This window comes from Osmia lignaria, chromosome 15 (genome assembly GCF_051020975.1).
Source record: "Osmia lignaria lignaria isolate PbOS001 chromosome 15, iyOsmLign1, whole genome shotgun sequence".
NCBI classification, from domain to species: Eukaryota; Metazoa; Arthropoda; class Insecta; order Hymenoptera; family Megachilidae; genus Osmia; species Osmia lignaria.
Genome location: NC_135046.1, coordinates 317753 through 336819, shown reverse-complemented (window position 1 = coordinate 336819; position 19067 = coordinate 317753). Strand labels below are relative to the sequence as shown.

General features: G+C 44.3%; 3 protein-coding genes across 3 annotated transcripts; all 3 read right to left on the bottom strand.

The window, feature by feature from the left end:
* Nucleotides 1-4690: 4690 nt before the first annotated feature.
* Nucleotides 4691-5485, bottom strand: LOC117611533 (uncharacterized). The gene has a single exon (XM_034339472.2). It carries the CDS (start codon nucleotides 5483-5485, stop codon nucleotides 4691-4693), a length of 795 nt encoding a protein of 264 aa, XP_034195363.2.
* Nucleotides 5486-6000: 515 nt separating this feature from the next.
* LOC117611274 (uncharacterized) lies at nucleotides 6001-7149 on the bottom strand. The gene has a single exon (XM_034339229.1). It carries the CDS (start codon nucleotides 7147-7149, stop codon nucleotides 6001-6003), a length of 1149 nt encoding a protein of 382 aa, XP_034195120.1.
* A 6-nt stretch (nucleotides 7150-7155) lies between these two features.
* Nucleotides 7156-8211, bottom strand: LOC117611275 (uncharacterized). The gene has a single exon (XM_034339230.2). It carries the CDS (start codon nucleotides 8209-8211, stop codon nucleotides 7156-7158), a length of 1056 nt encoding a protein of 351 aa, XP_034195121.2.
* Between the last annotated feature and the right edge of the window lie 10856 nt (nucleotides 8212-19067).

The window sequence follows — 19067 nt, the reverse complement described above, 5'->3', positions numbered from 1 at the left end:
GGCACGCGAGAACTGGTGCGGTGGCGAGCCAGTGTCGCAGCTCGTGGAATGCGGCGTCTTCCTCGGCGTCCCAGCGCCAGCGGGCGCGTTTTTGGAGCAGTCGGTTCAATGGTGCTGCGAGATCGGCGAATCGTGGTATGAATCGGCGGTACCACGAGGCGGTTCCCAGGAAACGGCGGAGCTCCTTCGCGTTCCTCGGTGGCGGGATGCCTTTGATGGCCTGGACCTTGTCCGGGTTGTCCTCCTACCGTAAGGAGCATGCAGCTTGCCTTCAAGACTTTTAAATTTTGCAGAGATGCAAGGGGATCCAGGCCAAAATTTCCTTGTATGTTGGTGCAACCACTTAGTTTGAGGCTGGTCAGGTGCGGCATATTTTCGCCTATTTCCTGGAATAGGTACGTTGTTACCCATCCACAGAAGATTAAGCTTAAAACCTGAATTTGATGGTAACGGCGCGGCAGTGGTATGGCATATTCTACTGGCCCAAGATCCAATTCAACGAAATCTTCTTCTTCTGCGCCTTGTTGATCCATTTCTACCTCAGGTGATGGTTCTGTGAATGTACATACAGTAGTGAAATTTAATTATGTATAATGCAATAGGTAGGTGACTATTGCTGATGAGGGCCTGTAAAATAGTGCGATTAGCTAGAGATTGACATGTGTTTATGTTTATGGTATTTAGAGTTTGTAAATTCGAAATGGTAGCATAACTGCTAAAGAATGAATTGAATTTGTTACATTCCTGTAAAACCAGGTGTTGCAATTTTCAATTGATATTTATGAGTGCTTTTCCAGTCATTGCGGTTTTTATGCCATTTAAGACGGTTAAGGCTGTGGCCGTTTCGAATATTGTCTGTTAGAATATTTTTTAGTAGTACCCTCGATCAAGGTTCTAGGGTAAGTGCCCTGCTTTCCTCATGGTCCTCCTACCAGAAGATGCAAGATCTTCCCCACTCCGTGGCCAGATCCTTCTAGATCAACCTTATCTTTTTACACGTGTCATGCAGCACCATGACTTCGGATCATCGGCCACACGCGCGTTCCTTTGCGCGATTGAATTCGTCGCACCTCAAGTATCAACTACCGCCGGCCCAAGTCCGATGACAGACATGTGGCTCGGGGTATCGATAGCCTAAAGAATCCTAAGAAATTCTTGAAAAGCAGGTCAAAGCCCCAAATGCATTGACCCTGCCACGTGTCAACCCTTGCACACGTGCTGACGCTAACATGTCTAATTCCGATTCTATTACGCCCTCACATTTTCTCAAACCTAGGCTGGTGAGCCTCGCTCCTACCTCTTTTAAATTCCTAATCGCGGATGTTAGATCGATTTCGGTTAGATTCGGATAGTGCTTAATGGCGACTGCGATTATTTGTGGTTTTAAATTTTCTGCTATGATTTCCACTGTTATTTTAAATGATTTTAGGTATGTTGCTGCTCTTTTAATTAGCCAGTAAAATGTTCACCCTTTTCCCTGCCCATCTGTTCGGCCAACGCCAATCGTTGAAATCCAGGTGCTGGATATTGGTATAGGAAGCGAGGCTTCCAAGTCGCCACGTACTTGACACCAACTCAATCCTGGACCGATTCATGAAGAGCAGACACTGGGATATTTTCGCAACTATTTCTATATTCAAATTACTAAGTGGAGAAAATGTTTCGTACAAGAATATGGTTCAAATTACAAATTGGAGAAAGTATATAATTCAAAGACTATCACAATTATTAGTTCACTATTATTCTCGATGGAGGTAATGGATGTGTAATAACGGTTGTGGACTCATCTAAGGAAACCGCTGTTGATACGGTTGCTGTAGGAGCTGGCAGTATACTTCTTCTGCAGAGGCGTGTTACCCAAAACAAGGTGTTCGTTGATTTCCAAAGGTAGAAGAGTATTATTCCCAATATTATTGTTACTTGAGGTGCTATGCTTCCAAAAGTTAAGCCAAAATGAAATCTCTTCTCACGGTGATGTACTTCCAATCTCCCCAATTCGTTCTCCATTTCATGTAGGGAGCCTGTTGTGTTTTCTGCTTCTTGTACAGAGTAACTTGCTTGATGACTGCTTAATGATTCTACTAAATGAATTTGTCCAACGTTGGAGAAGACTTTGCTAATGTTTAAAAGTAAATTAGGATTGTAGAGAAATTGTTCTGTATTTATAAAAGTTTGTGTTCCAATGAAAGTGGTAGATCTTGTTTGTGCTGCGAAATCTGGACGTATTTCCATTATTCCTGTTCCCTGTATTGTTCTTACTATATTTGCTTGGTTTTTGCATAGAATTAGTAAAGATTCAGGTTCCTTTGTTGAGTATAACCATCCCCTGTATGTTTCAGACGATGCCACTGAGATTCACGAAATGTAGTAAGGCTGATATTACAGAATTGCAGACTTCTCTTATGTGGTCTCAGAAGTAATGATATCTCACACGATTCTGTGACTGATACCTCATACAAAGGTACCTCCAGGTCACACAAATGCATGTACCAAGTTTGTTCACATGAATTTAAAAACGTCTCTGTTGCGCCAAAATAAGGGCTATGGTCAATACTTAAGCCCAAATACGGATATTGAGGTGATATGGACGCTCAGAGATTAGTGCTGTGAGTGAGATTTTGCAGAGTCGGCAGACTGTGAAGTTGGTATAGCTGATATTCTATGCGATTTACTAGTGGTATGTATATAGTTACTAGTATCTTCCCTGAGCGATGTTCCAGGGTTACCTATGATGGCTCTCAATTTGCAACCATTTAGTAATGACGGGTGCAATTTCCCATCCTGAGCTGTGATTAACGTGGACATAAAATTTTGAACGGCCGAAATGTAATGATTCAATGAATTTTCAATAGAACTTGCGTATTGACTTACAAGGAGAAGGCAAGCACTTCGGGTCTCAGATTTAGTTGAAACTTCGTACACTTATAGATCTTGTTCCCTTGTTTACGAATATATACCATTATAGGCGTAGATACTCAATAGTTTTTTAGATATTTGTATTTGAAGTTTCATTATAATGAGAAATATAGATTTATTGAAAAGTTCCGACAAGAAGCGAACTGGCGAAGTGGCAACGTACCTGATACATACTCAGAAAGCACGGGTTCGAATCCCTTTGTGGTATGTAATTTTTTTTCGATTTATTCACTACAATTAATTGGATTTCAAATATATATGCAATGATACTGTTCGGGATTGGTGTCGATCCCGGAAGGACTGCGCTGGAAAATAAACTGACACTTGCTGGCTCGGGTTTACAGTTTATTGAAGTCACACGGTAAAATTGCATTGACTACATTAAAACTAACGGTAGCGGTCACGGCGCGGTTCTTAAAACTAACTTAGATCGAGCGGTCACGGTACGGCGCGGTTCTTAAAACTAAATTAGATCGAGCGGTCACGGTACGGCGCGGCCCGGTCGCGGCGCGATCGCGAGACGGGATGTTGGCCGTCCTATCGTATGGTTTCGGTGCGGCGGAGGTAGTCGGATGGTCGGGAAGGGCGATTAGATGCCTTCATGGGTGGACGGCCGTAGGCACAACCCGTCCTCACCCAGGCAGTAAGAAGACCGTGCTCCGGCGGACGTCGTAGAGACGTACGCCCAGTCCGGCGGTCGGGAAGCCGCCGAGAGAGGGAACTCTCTCGGCCGTGGCCAAGGATACAGCGGACAGTATCGGAGGACGGCCGTAGAGACAACCCGTCCTGCCGAACGCTGCTGGAGGAAATAGCAGGAGCCCAAAAATCGTAGTTGATCGCCTCTTTATCGCTCATCAAAGTGATTCGCTTCCGAGTGTCGATCTGCCTTCTATCGCCTCGCGGCCCAGTATATGAATGCTCGCGAGGCCGGCTGCCTGGCGAGTTCGCGGTGCGCGCGGTCGCCACCTGTCGGCGGCGCTGGTACTTGCGCGCGTTGGCAGGGCCCGCGGTTTCGCGGCCTCGTATACCTTACAAAATGACGTGTCTGAACTGTCGAGTTGTTGCGCTGATTTGATTCGTCGTTTCATACATGTACAAAATACAGAATAAATTGATCACCTTGGATTCATTGCGATTGAATGATTCTCTTTTTGCGCGAGTGCTAGCAGCGAGCAAATCGGCGTCGTTAATTATATGAATTCGGTCCGCTTCTTTCGATGATGCCCGAGCACATGTGTGCGATCGCCACGTGGTCGGCGGTTAGCGTGTAGAATGAATTTGTTGTAGTTGAGCCGTACCTTTTGCAATCCTGCGACTCTGCACGATAGTTGCGGATTCCTGAGGTCGTGTTGAGCGGTCTTGATCGATTTTCACTGGTGAACTGTACACGGAAAAATCAACGGTTGAGCACGTGGTTCTTGCTGTGAATCGATGATCAATAATGGCGTAGTTGCGCGCGAGCCGGCGAGAAGACCCCTGTTCACGCGTTGACCTAGATGGGCGATTCCCGATCGATAAATCGATCGACCGTGAGCGCTATCAAGGCTGAGCGGATTCTCAAACATTTCCGCCCGCCATCAGCAACACGTTGATGATGATTCTGCAGGGGTGAGCTCAGCTTGATGATGAACAGGCAGGATGACAAGCTTGGTGATCGGTCGGACGAGAGTCGTGGTTGCTGTCTTCACAGTTGCAACCCTAGTGAGGCCATCCTTGCCGGAGTGAACTTCGGTCACTCTTGCGAGTGACCACTTGCTTGGTGGAAGATGCTCGTTCATGAACAGCACCAAGGAGCCTTGATGTCGTGAGACGGATGATGCCACTTTGAAATTGACTGGAACCTCTGCAGGTAGTGTCGGGACCACTGAGACCAAAAGTGTTGAATCTTTTGCTGGATCAGCTGCCATTTCGACAGTCGACCTGGTGAGACGTCGAGCAGTGATGGTTCTGGTATCGTGTTGAGCGCTGATACGATTAGGAAGTGTCCTGGAGTGAGTGCAGAGATGTCGTCGGGATCGTCACTGAGCGGCTCCAATGGTCTTGAGTTGAGCACTGCTTCGATCTGTGTGAGGAGGGTGGCAAACTCTTCGAATGTTAGTAAGAGCTCGCCAACTGTTCTCCTCAGATGGTACTTGATTGATTTTACCACCGCTTCCCATTTTCCTCTCATGTGAGGAGCAGCTGGTGGGTTGAACATCCATTGAGTGTTGTCTGCTGACAGAATCGATGCGATTTGTTGGTGCTCCTTTGAACTTGATGTGAACAGGCGTTTGAACTCTGCCTGAGCTCCAATGAAGTTCGTACCACAGTCAGAATACAATTTGTGAGCGATCCCTCGTCTCGATGAAAATCTTCTGTAGGCTGCCAGAAATCCCTCTGTTGAGTAGTCGCTGACAACCTCAAGGTGAACTGCCGATGAGGAGAAACATACGAACACGCAGATCCATCCTTTGATGGTTTTCGAGCCTCTTCCCTTTGAATTTTTCATCGTGATCGGTCCAGCATAATCGACACCGGTGTGAGCGAATGGTCGTGATGGTGTGACTCGAGATAGAGATAGTTGACCCATTATCTGACGAGCACGAATCCCCCTCTGACGAGCACAAACGACACATCTCAAGATGTGAGATTTTACAGGAGCTCTTCCACCGATGATCCAGTACCGTTGTCGAACATATACGAGCGTGAGCTGCGTTCCTCCGTGGAATGTTCGCTTGTGAGCGTCTTCAATGATGATCTTCGAAAGGTGAGCGTCCCGTGGGAGGATCGCTGGATGTTTTTCGTCCCTGCTGAGCGCTGTGTTGGTGAGTCTTCCTCCTACTCGTACTGTTCCCTGCGAATCGATGAAGGTTGGTGAGACGACTGAAGGGGTGAGTTGCAGGCAGGGTTGAGCCTGAGTTGAGCATCTTGATTTCGTTGGCGAAATACAGGTGCTGAGTTGCGGGAATCCAAAAGAGCTGCGCCTTCTCCATGTCGCAGGATGGAACAATTATCACGGGTGGAGCTTCGAGCTTTCTCTTAAGCCGTGAGGCAAACCTGAAACAAAGTGCAGTCAGTCTATACAGCTTAATAAAAGACGAATATTTATAAATGAGATCCCAATGATAACTTAGCTTTTGAGCTGAAGCAAAGAGTGAGACATTGGGTCTCACTTCGAGCTCGCTGGTTAAGGTTGAGCTCTGGCCAATGATCGTGATTTAGAGCCATCCATGGAGGACCTTTCCACCAGAGCTCTAGTCGTTGGAGTTGATCCGTCGAAATGCCTCGGGAAGCACAGTCGGCTGGATTAGAAGTACCTGGAACATGTCTCCAATGCGCATATGGAGTGAGTTCTTGGATCTGAATGACTATGTTCCGAACATAATCCTTCCAACGTGATGCTTGCGATTTGATCCATATGAGAGAGACTTGAGAATCCGTCCACAAGTGCGTAGCGTTGATCTTCACCTTGAGCGTTGATTGAACATATTTGGCGAGCTTCGCCAGTAGGAGTGCTGCAGACAACTCCAATCTGGGGATGGTGAACCTCTTCAGTGGTGCAACTTTTGTCTTAGAACAGACAATTGACGTCGTTGAGCAGTTGGACGGCGAGCTAACAGTGATATAAATCACTGCTGCCATGGCAAGTTGAGAAGCATCAGAGAATCCATGAATATCGACAGTTGAATTACTCCATATGTTGAACCATCTTGGAATCGATAGCTTGGCCAAGCTGTTGAGATCTTCTCTGATGGTGAACCAGCGTGAAACAATTTGAGACGGTAATGGATCGTCCCAATTGATCTTGTGCAGCCAGAGCTCTTGTAATAGCATTTTTGCTCGTACTATTACCGGTGATACGAAACCTAATGGATCAAATATCCGAGCCACTTCGGACAATACGAGGCGTTTTGAACACTTACTTGGTTGATCAGTCAAGGTTGATGAAAAGCCGAATGCGTCAGTCTGAGGCATCCATTGAATTCCGAGTAATTTGGTAGTGCAGTCGTCAAATGATATGGGAGCTGACGATTGTGTGGATGACGAAACAGCCTTTAATAAATCTGGGTGAGTCGCATGCCATTTTGCGAGTGGAAATCCGCCCGCGTTGCACAATGCAATCAGCTGTTGAGCGACCTCCACAAGTTCCGAGGTTGAGTCTGCTCCTCCAAAGATATCGTCCACATATCTGCCATGTGTGAGCGAAGGCGTTGCCAGAGGGAATCGATGACCATCATCGTGAACTAGCTGCATGAGTGCTCATGTCGCCAAGAAGGGAGCTGCCTTTGTGCCATACGTGACAGTTGTGAGCTGGTAAGGAATGACATTCTGGTCTTCATCGATCCAAAGAATTCGCTGGAGATCCCAATCATCCTTGTGAACTGCTACCTGGCGATACATTTTTGTGATATCTGTGGCAAAAATGTGGTGATAATGGTGAAACCAAATTAGAACATCTGTAACATTTAAGAGCAAATTAGCACCAGTATGCATTAAATCGTTGACTGATTTGCCTGATGTCGTCGCTTTTGATCCATTAAATACAACCCTGAGCTTCGCTGTTGAACTGTCGAGACGTAGAACTCCATGGTGAGGCAAATAGTATGGTTGATGATGAGCAGAGAACTGAGGTGTCGAACCGTCAGAAGAGACCCTCAACCCTCCTGATGCCGAAGCATCATGTGCCAAGGTCATCTCCCCATCAGGTTCAACGTTCTCAGTCTCTCTTGGTGTGATCCGTTGATGATCTGGAGCCTTTACCATGTATCCTAATTCCTCGTACTCTTTCATGAACTCGACGTAGAGCTGGTTGTATGTTGAATCCTTGGAGAGTCGGCGCAAGCTGCTTTGAAGACATCTTTGAGCAATCTTGTGTGAATTGCCTAGAAGTGATGCTGGTGCCTTGAGTGGAATGCGAACGATGTACCTTCCTGTGCTGTCACGACAGTGAGTTGCACAGAAATGTATTTCGCATTCTTCTTCCTCCGGTGTGAGCGTGCTTGGAACGTCCATCGGTGACTCCTCTTGAACCCAGAATTTTGTGAGCAGCTCTTGCAGATTGCTCTGGTCATCGTGAGCAACTGCAAAGTGTGAATAATTAGTCTTTGTAGAAGATTCATTGACTGGGCCAATGACGAGCCATCCGAAAATGGAAAGTTGAGCAACTGATGTTGTTGGTGAGCCCTTGATGATATTTGGCTTGATGATCCTTCCGTAGAAATCCGCTCCAATGATTACCTCGACTGGTCGTGGTGTCAAGAACTCATTGTCCGCCAACCTCAATTTTCTAATGTGAGACCAATCTGGAGTTCTCATTGAGAACGATGGCAGGATTGTCGATACGGCTGGGAGCACGTGAGCCTGCATTGAAATGGTCTGTTGTGAGTGTGTTGACTGCAGTGTGATATCCACCACACCGCGAGTTTCAGTTGATTTTGTTCCACCAACACCAATTATTGTGATGGATGATCGGCTTCTCCGCAGGTTGAGCAGGCTGGTGATTTCTTCGGAGATAAATGAGATTTCGGAACCTGGATCTATTAAGATGCGGATGTTGTGATTTGACGTTGGAGTGGTGAGAAGAGCTTGAGCGGTTGCGAGGAGCGTTCTGTGATCTGGTGGCTTGACGGCTGCACCGAGGTCCTATTCGGTTTGTGCGGATGAGGAGGCTTGTTTTGATGATCCGGCTGGAGCTAGAGCATTGGTCGGCAATGTCTTCGGCTTCGGCGGTGGAGGAAGCATATAAAATACCCCACCATCATGCAGCATCGCGTGATGCTGGAACCAGCACTGCTTGCAGGTTTGAGTCGACTTGCACGACCTGACGTTGTGCCTGCCTAGGCAATTGAAGCAGAGGCGCTGATCACCCACGCATTGAACGCGTTGGTTCGGTGTCATTGTCCTAAAGAGCTCGCATTGGACAATGTAGTGCTGCTGCCCACAGCAATCCCATCGTTCGAATGGTGATGGACGCTCCAGATATGATTTGTCTGATGGAGCAGTTCGAGGAGCGGGTTGGCGGGCTGGAGTTGCTGCCACTGCGGAGTGAACCGGTCGTCTCATTGGTGCGGGTTGAGCCACTTGCTTTGGTTGAGCTGGCTTCGGCTGCACCGACTTTGTTTGATCTTCGCTTAGCGACTCCAAAGTCCTCACTCGTGCGGTGATGAACTCACCAGGCTGTCGAACTTGGGATATTCAGTGGACGTCCCAAGAGAGGATTCCCCCCTCTCCTTGGTGGTCCTATCCATTTTCCGACAAACCTGGTGGACTAGCATGCAGTCACCGAGGCTGCCCGGCTCGGTGAGGTTTAGCACAGCGTTCCTAGTTTCTAAGGCCGTTGAAATGAGCTGGCTTAGGCTCTTGGCTTGTTCCGCACCCATGATCAGCGTGCCAGCTGGCAGAGACGCAAGCTGGTCCAGGTGAGCCTGAATGAGGCAACGCTTGTTTTCGTATCGGCTCTTGAGCTAGGCGATGGCTGCGCTGAGAGACGGTCCGGTGAGCGGCAGGTTAGATACGATTTTGAGCGGCTCTCCTCGCAGGCACCCCTTCAAATAATAAAATTTCTCCACGTCGTCGAGATCCTCCCTCTTCATGACCACGGAGCTGAACAGGTCGATGAAGGATGGCCAGTCTGTGTAACTACCGTTGAACCTTGGCAGCTCGATGTCGGGCAGCTTGGACTGCGTCGTTGATTTGGCCTGTTGGTCTGTCTGCTGAACCGGTCGTTGAGCAGTGAGCCTGGCCTTCTCCTTAGCTACCAGTGATTTCGCGTCGGAGTAGGCGTCTTGCATCTGGGTGTGGCAGTCCTCATCGAAGTAAGGGTGGTTGATCATTGAGGAGGGCCACACAACCTCAAAATGCGCGTGCTCCTTGCTGAAGGATTTCAGCGCCTCGTCGGCCTGCTGCTTTAAGTCGTCGAGCTCTTCTTTTGACAGCTGGCCTGCTTGCTCCTGGAGTTTGGCAAGCAGGCGCTTCATGGAACGGAGCCGTCCTTGCTCGGTTTTCACCTTGAGCTGCAGCTCGACAGACAGCGTGGAGGGCGCACTGGCGCGGGTCGCGTGAACGTGCGGCGACGGTGTTCGGCGCGCTGGTTCCGTCGAAGCCTGCGCTGGTGATGAGCGACCAGAATTGCTCTTCTCCGGGACTTCTAGGGACTCTCGTGAGCTTTCCATTTCGCTCCACTTCTCCGTGGTTTTCGTGGGGTGAGCCATTGATGATTCGACTTGATCCGGGTGATCTGATTTTGTTCGACAGTTGAGTCGTTCTGCTGAGCGCCACCTGTGGTGGCGAGAGTGTTAGTAAAATTCAAATGGAGGAGAGAATCTAAGATGGCCGACCACCGAAAACCGTTACGGACACGAGACAAAGACTTGAGACGCACACTGAACACTGAGCAATTTTGCAAAACCGAATCAAGCAAGGGCGCAATCCGGCTCGAAGGACCAAATGTTCGGGATTGTTGGTCGATCCCGGAAGGACTGCGCCGGAAATAATTTTACACTTGCTGGATGGGTTTACAAGTTGATTTATTTGAGTCAGAAACAAGTAAAATAATCGTTGAACATTTGATCTAACAATTCGTTCGCTGAACACACAATAAAAATTAATTGCTGAGCGGTTACTGTGATCCGTGAATTTTAACAATTTGATTGATCTGTGGTTATGAACAATAAGCCCCGTTAATTTTATTAATTCGGCCCGCTCTTTGATGGTGCCCGTGAACATGTTCTGGGTCAACACGTGGTCGGCGTCACACGTGCTTTTCATTGTAGCGTAATTGAACAATACCTGTGAATCCTGTCACTTGCACAATTGTTGAGGATCCTGAGCTGCCTTGGGTGAACTGGTGATCTCTAATTTGGGTTGAATCGCACTTGAACACTTTGATCGTGAGCACAAGGGTGAGCACGTGGCTTGATCTAGACTCGATGATCGATAATGGCCGCGAAGCGCATTCGCCGTTGAGAAGACCCCTGCTCACGCGTTGACCTAGATGGGCGACTTCCGATTGATAAATCGATCGACCGAGGGCGTCATCATTGCTGAGCGGATTCTCAAACAGATATTGTTATTAAATGTACATTGATCTCTGAGAAGTAATCAGTATATTACATTATATCGAATGTAGACATAGCGCTAATGATGTTGTTATTAAATGTACATTGATCTGTGGGTCGCAATCAGTATATTATATTATATCTAATGTAGATATGGTAATACTGACATTCGTATTAAATGTAGGTACATTGATCTGTTGCAATGTATCTGTATATGACATTATATCTAATGTAGATACAGTAATAACGATATTGTTATTAAATGTACATTAATCTGTGGGAATGAATCTGTATATTACATTATATCGACTGTAGATAGAGTACTAATGATATTGTTATTAAATGTACATTGATCTGTGGGATGGAATCAGTATATTACATTATATCTAGTGTAGATATGGTAATAATGACATTGGTGCTGAATGTAGGTACATTGATCTGTTGGAATGTATCACTATATGACATTCTATATTACATTATATCGACTGTAGATAGAGTACTAATGATATTGTTATTAAATGTACATTGATCTGTGGGATGGAATCAGTATATTACATTATATCTAGTGTAGATATGGTAATAATGACATTGGTGCTGAATGTAGGTACATTGATCTGTTGGAATGTATCACTATATGACATTCTATCTAATGAAGATATAGTAATAATGATATTGTTATTAAATGTACATTGATCTGTGGGAAGGAATCAGTATATTACATTATATCGAATGTAGATATAGTAATAATGATATTGTTACTAAATGTACATTGATCTGGGGGGAGGAATCAGTATGTTACATAATGTCCAACGCAGATATAGTAATAATGGTATTGTTTGTAAATGTATATTGCATATCTAATATAGATATAGTAATAATGATATTGTTGTTAAATGTACATTGATCTGTGGGAATTTTTTGATCAGATGCGTAGTTTTCGAGATATATCGAGATATTTAAAAGTTCCGAAGCCGCACCAACATAATAAAGATACAGAAACACCGTGGCCGCTTTGTTTGAGATAACTTTGCACTATTCCGAGCTGCAAATGCCACTTCCAGCTTAGCCGTGCAGAAGAAGAAGAACAAGAAGAAGAAATATCTCGGAATATGTCCGTGAGGCCCTTTTTCCTGAGCTAAATCTGCAAATATCTCGGAAACGTTCCGAGCTATGGCAAAATGTTAAGAGACCTTTCTTGTAGGAATTTAAGTTTCCCACTATTTATGTTCTATGAAATTTTTTGATCAGATTCGCAGTTTTCGAGATATATCGAGACATTAAAAAGTTCCGAAGCCGCAACAACATAATAAAGATACAGAAACATCGTTGCCCCTTTCTTTGAGATAACTCTGCACTATTCTAAGCAGCATTCACTATTCCGAGCTGTAAATGCCACTTCCAGCGCAGCTGTGCAGAAGAAGAACAACAAGAAGAAGAAATATCTCGGAATAAGTCCGTGAGATTAATTCCCACAGATCAATGTACATTTGATAACAATATCAATGGTACTATATCTACATTCGATATACTGTAAAATACTGATTCATTCCCACAGATCAATGTACATTTAATAACCATATCATAAGTACTACATCTACATTTGATATAATGCAATATACTGATCCATTCCAACAGATCAATGAACATTGAATATCAATATCATTATTACTACATCTACATTAGATAAAATGTAATATACTGATCCATTCCAACAGATCAATGAACATTGAATAACTACATCATTAGTACCATATCTACGTTACACATAATGTAATATACTGATTTATTCCCTCAGACCAATGTACATTTAATAACAATAACATTATTATATGGTAATAATGATATGGTTATTAATTGTACATGACACATGTAATGTAGATATAGTACTAATCGTATTGTTATTAAATGTACATTGCTCTGTGGGAATGAATCAGTCTATTACATTATATCGAATGTAGGTAGAGTAATAATGACATTGTTATTAAACGTACATTGATCTGTGGGAAGGTATCAGTATAGTACATTATATCCAATGCAAATTTAGTAATAATGATATTGTTATTGAATGTACATTGATATGTGGGACGGAATCAGTATATTACATTATATCTAATGTAGATATGGTAATAATGATTTTGTTATTAAATGTATATTACATATCTAATGTAGATATAGTGCTAATGATACTGTTATTAAATGTACATTGATCTGTGGGAATGAGTCAGTATATTACATTATATCTAATGTATATATGGTAATAATGATTTTGTTATTAAATGTACATTGATCTGTGGGAATTAATGTGTATATAACAGTATAACTAATGTAGATATAGTAACAATGATATTGGTATTAAATGTAGGTACACTGATCTGTAGGAATGTATCAATATATGACCTTATATCTAATGCAGATATAGTAATAATGATATCGATATATTAAAAAGTTCCGAAGCCGCACCAACATAATAAAGATACAGAAACACCGTGGCCCCTTTCTTTGAGATAACTCTGCATTATTCGGAGCTGCAAATGCCACTTGCAGCTTAGCTGTGCAGAAGAAGAACAACAAGATGGAGAAATATCTCGGAATATGTCCGTGAGGACCCTTTCCTTGAGCTAAATCTGCAAATATCTCGGAAACGATGTGAGCTATGGCGAAATGTTAAGCGACCTTTTTTGTAGGAAATTAAGTTTCCTACTATTTATGCTCTATGATATTTTTTGATCAGATGCGTAGTTTTCGTGATGTTTCGAGATATTTAAGAGTTCCGAAGCCGCACCAACATAATAATAGAGTTATCTCAAAGAAAGGGGCCACGGTGTTTCTGTATCTTTATTATGTGTGTTGCGGCTTCGGAACTTTTAAATATCTCGATATATCTCGAAAACTACGCATCTGATCAAAACATTTCATAGAACATAAATAGTAGGAAACCTAATTTCTTACAAAAAATGTCTCTTAACATGATTCCATAGCTCGCATCGTTTCCGAGATATTTGCAGATTTAGGTCAAGGAAAGGGGCCTCACGGACATATTCCGAGATATTTCTTCTTCTTGTTGTTCTTCTTCTGCACAGCTAAGCTGGAAGTGGCATTTGCAGCTCGGAATAGTGCAGAGTTATCTCAAAGAAAAGGGCCACGGTGTTTCTGTATCTTTATTATGTTGGTGCGGCTTCGGCACTTCTAAATATCTCGATATATCTCGAGAACTACGCATCTGATCAAAAAATTTCAGAGAACATAAATAGTAGAAAACTGAATTTCCTACAAAAAGGGTCTCTTAACATTTTGCCATAGCACGCATCGTATCCGAGATATTCGCCTTTATAATGTGGGTACGGCTTCGGAACTTTTAAGTATCTCGATATATCTCGAAAACTACGCATCTGATCAAAAAATTCCCACAGATCAATGTACATTTAACAACAATATCATTATTACTATATCTACATTAGATATGTAATATAGATTTACAAACAATACCATTATTACTATATCAGCGTCGGACATTATGTAATATACTGATTCCTTCCCCCAGATGAATGTACATTTAATAACAATATCATTAGCACTATATCTACATTCGATATAATGTAATATACTGATTCATTCCCACAGATCAATGTACATTTAATGACAATATCATTATGACGATATGACGGATATGATGAAGCAGCTTGACAAGCAACACAGCTCCACACAATTCAAGGTTGGGGATACTCACAGTCTTCACAGGAGCAACCCTACTTTTCGCAGATAAAAGAGAAGTGCGGAAACGACCATCTCCCTCATTAATCCGAATGTAAACCGCCGCTGCGTAAGCACGAGATGAGGCGTCAGAAAATCCATGAATTTGCAACCCTGAATTACGTGGAAAGAGAACTACAATATTCACGCCACCTGTCCCGCACTTCTACTGGCAAAGCAGAATCCCACTCGCACTTCATAATCCAAAGATCCTGCATCAAAATTTTAGCGGTTATCGTGATCGGAGCCAACCACCCTAACGGATCAAACAAACGTGCGATGTTTGAAAGAACAGACCGCTTGGTCACCGCTCCTGATAAACTTTTAAAATCTAAAGTGGTGAATCGAAATTCGTCCTGACGTGGATTCCACTGAACCCCCAGTGTTTTAACAGACTCATCGAGACTTATCTACTTCGAATCCTCCGACCCAGATTGCGCGTGTTTAAAGGCAGAAGATCAGGATGATTTGCGGCCCATTTGTCGAGCTCAACGCCTGCCGACCGTAAGAGTGCAATGAGTTCCTGTCGGGTACGCACCGCGACTGCAAGTTCGTCCGCGCCCGCAAAAGTGTCGTCCACGAATGTATTTGATTCCAGACACCGAGCTGCAAGAGGAAAGCGCGATCTCTCCTCCTCCGCCAATTGCAGCAGTGTGCGTATCGCTAGATAGGGAGCACACGCCGTCCCATAAGTCACGGTTGTTAACCGATATTCCACTGGCGTCTCCGACGAGCCCACACTATTCTTTGAAAATCTTGATCCCCACGCGAAACGCGAATTTGCTGAAACATCTTAACCACGTCCGTTGTGAACACAAAACGATACCGGCGCCAATTTAACAGAATTAACGACAAATCGCGTTGCAGAGCCGGCCCCGCCAAAAGAAAATCGTTCAAACATTGGCCTTTACGAGTCTTCCGCGACGCATCGAAAACTGCACGAATCTTCCAGTTCGTCGGCGTAGATTGCACAACTGCATGATGAGGCAAATACCAAGCACGCGGATTATCGAGTTCAGACGCGGGAACGCGCTCCATGTGTCCCAAATTTTCATAAACCGACATAAATTCGCGATAAGCCGAAGGTATCCTAGGATCGCGAGCAAACCGACGATACATATGCGTAAGTGAACCCATGGCCATACGTCTGGTTTCCGGACCAACCGCTGGCGGCTCTGATTTTAAAGGAAGACGAACAATGAACCGACCGTCGGAATTGCGAACATGTGAATCTCTAAACAATTTTTCGCATGCTTCATCTAGAGGCTTAAGCGACGCGGTGACCGTTGGCAATTCTTCAAGGGTCCAGAAACGCTGTAACGACTCGTCTAGGTCTTCCTCCCCGGCACAATGCAATGCTTGTAACGGAGCTGTCCCACGATCGACCGCCCGCCGTGAGCCGACCGTAAGCACAGGTCCGGAGACAATCCAACCGAGGACTGTCTCCTGCGCAACTAGGGACGAAGGAGGAAAACTCCGCAGGCCCGAACGCAATAACTGCCCATAAATATCCGCGCCTAAAATAACATCGACGGATCCTGTGATATGAAATTGTGGATCGGCTAAGGATAATCCCACAAACATGCCGAGATCTAACTCCATGGGGCATCGAGCTGGAAGCTGCGACGTGAGCTTCGACAAAATAAGAGCATTCGTTTCCACTTGAAACAACGGATCAACCAACGATAGTATTTTAAAACTCGTAGCCTGGTGGGCGGTGCCAGCCGACTTCGCCCCGAGGCCCATCAATGGAACGTCGACGCGACGCTTCTGCAAACTCAAGAAATTAGCGACCGATTCGGAGACAAAAGAACTTTGGGAACCTTAATCTAACAAAGCCCGCACACGAGTCTGCACCCCGTGCGGTCCCACCAACGTTAGCTGAGCCGTCGCTAATAGTACCATATATTTACGCAACACAACACGAGCGGTGTGTATATTAACGCCCGAAGTAGTTGTTCTATGCGGATTCTAAATCACTGGCGTCAGCATTTTTTTTGCTGACTCAGCAGTAATTTGACACCATCAGCAGAAATATGATACCCCCCTCCCCGACCCCTCTCCCAACCCCATGACCTTGAACTGAAATTTGACACCACCGTCAGCAGAAATATGATACGTCCTCGACAACCCCCACCCCATAACCACCCCTCCCCCCCCACCCGCAACCACCCCATAACCACCCCTCCCCCCCCACCCGCAACCACCCCATAACCGCCCCCTCAGATCCACCCCTCCACCCCACCCCATGACCTTGAACTGAAATTTGACACCAGCGTCAGCAGAAATATGATACGTCCTGACCTTGAACTGAAATTTGACACCCCACCCCATGACCTTGAATTGAAATTTGACACCACCGTCGGTAGAAATATAACACCCTCCATGACCTCGAACTATTTTTGTCTTATCGGAAGACGGCCCCAAGTGGAAATGAGATTTTTTGTTGGCGCAGCAAATCTGACGCTGCAATTCGCGACTACAGAAGGTAGAGGTTTTGCTCATGACCTTGAACAAATTTTTCTACGTCTTGGAAATGCGGTTTTTGTTGACGCTGCAGAATGAACAGCAATTAAACACTTTCGTTAATGACAGCCCCACTTTAATAAAATGGGAGAAAATTGGCAATGTGCGTCATATGTAGTTTGACAATTAGAAGTGCAAGGATACTTAACGCGTTTGTGGAAAAGAGAAATGGAAGCCACGTTACTGCAGGAACTCGAACGCATCACCGAATTATTGGCGCAGCGGGCGATAAACATCAATACTGATGATGGGCGTTGCGATTGCTTGATGCAATGTGACCAGTGCATCGAATTGATAGACGAACGATTACAAATGGGAGACGATTTATCAGTCGAAGGATGGCGAGACATAGAAGCATACAAAGAAAGAATCGACGCCTTGCGTAGAATATTGTATCGTGACAATGATCATCCTAGTGGTCAAAAGGCAATATTACTAAACGAACTTGCTTGTATAGAACAACTTTTGACACAACGTATTGCAGCCATAAGTAGTAACGACGACCGAAACGCATGTCTGGTGCAATGCAATCAATGCATTGATTTAATGATAGAGCGATTGCAACTGGAAAAGGACTTATCAACTGGTTTGAAAAATAGTTTAACAGCCAGGATAGCGAGATTTAAATCGTTAAGAGCAGAGCTACACGGATCTGTAAAAATAGGCGAAGGTCAAAGGAGAACAGATGCTGAATCACATGCATCATCATCATCATCTCTTATCTGGGAGGATGTAGAATCAGCTTTCCATAACCGGATAACTACAGGAATTATAATCAACACCGAGCATATTGAACCACGAAACTTTTTGGAAGATGCTAGAAAAATAGCATTCCAACGTCTAGCGGAAGTTTTCCAAAATCATTCATGCATAAAAGTGAATATGGTGTTGTATGGGGAGTTTACCGCTAATAATAAAACTGATGTGAAAAGTTTCAGTGCGAGAAATAAACAATTATTTTCTACATCAAACTTGAACGATTGGTATGACAAATACGTTGTGAACTCAACTTTAACACTGATGGAAGTATTTGAGGAACGAGACAGTGGTTGGGCAATATCGAAAATTCTGCATTTGATGTTAAATATCAATAAATGCAATCCGATGCATGTTGGTTGTAACACCAACATACCGAAAACAATCAAGGACAAAAGAGCGGTAGTAAATGTGACAGTTGACGATGATACGTGTTTTGTCAGATCGATAGTTGCAGCATTATATCCCGTCCATGTGAATGCAAATCGACCATCATCGTATCCCAACTATGACACCGTTTTAAATTTGGAGGGCATCGCATTTCCAATAACGCTTAATCAAATACCAAAATTTGAGCGCCAAAACGATGTTACGATAAACGTTTATTTCTGGGACATGAATGTAAAAAGGTGTGCTCCGCTCCAACTCACCACTAACAAAAGATTTCGTCACGTTAACCTGCTGATGCTTGAAACGCCCAACCGTAATGTGCGCCACTTTGCATGGATTAAAAATCTTTCCCGGCTTGTTTCAAACCAGCTCAGTGCACATAAGAGTAAAACTTATATTTGTGACAGGTTTGTATCACGCCATTACGATCTATTTTAGTGTATGCGTTTGTTCTTTTTGTACTAATGCAGTTACCTTGTTCACTACTTTTATGCGGAAGAAAAGTTATTGAAACATACGAAGGACTGCATCAAGATGAACGATTGCGCAATCATTCTACCATCGAGTGAGGATAAAATAATAAAGTTTGATCATTTTTGTCACCGAGAACGTCATCCGATTGTACGCCGATTTCGAATGCATGCGTAAGAAGATTAACAGTAACATCAATCAAGGACACTGCAATGCATACCA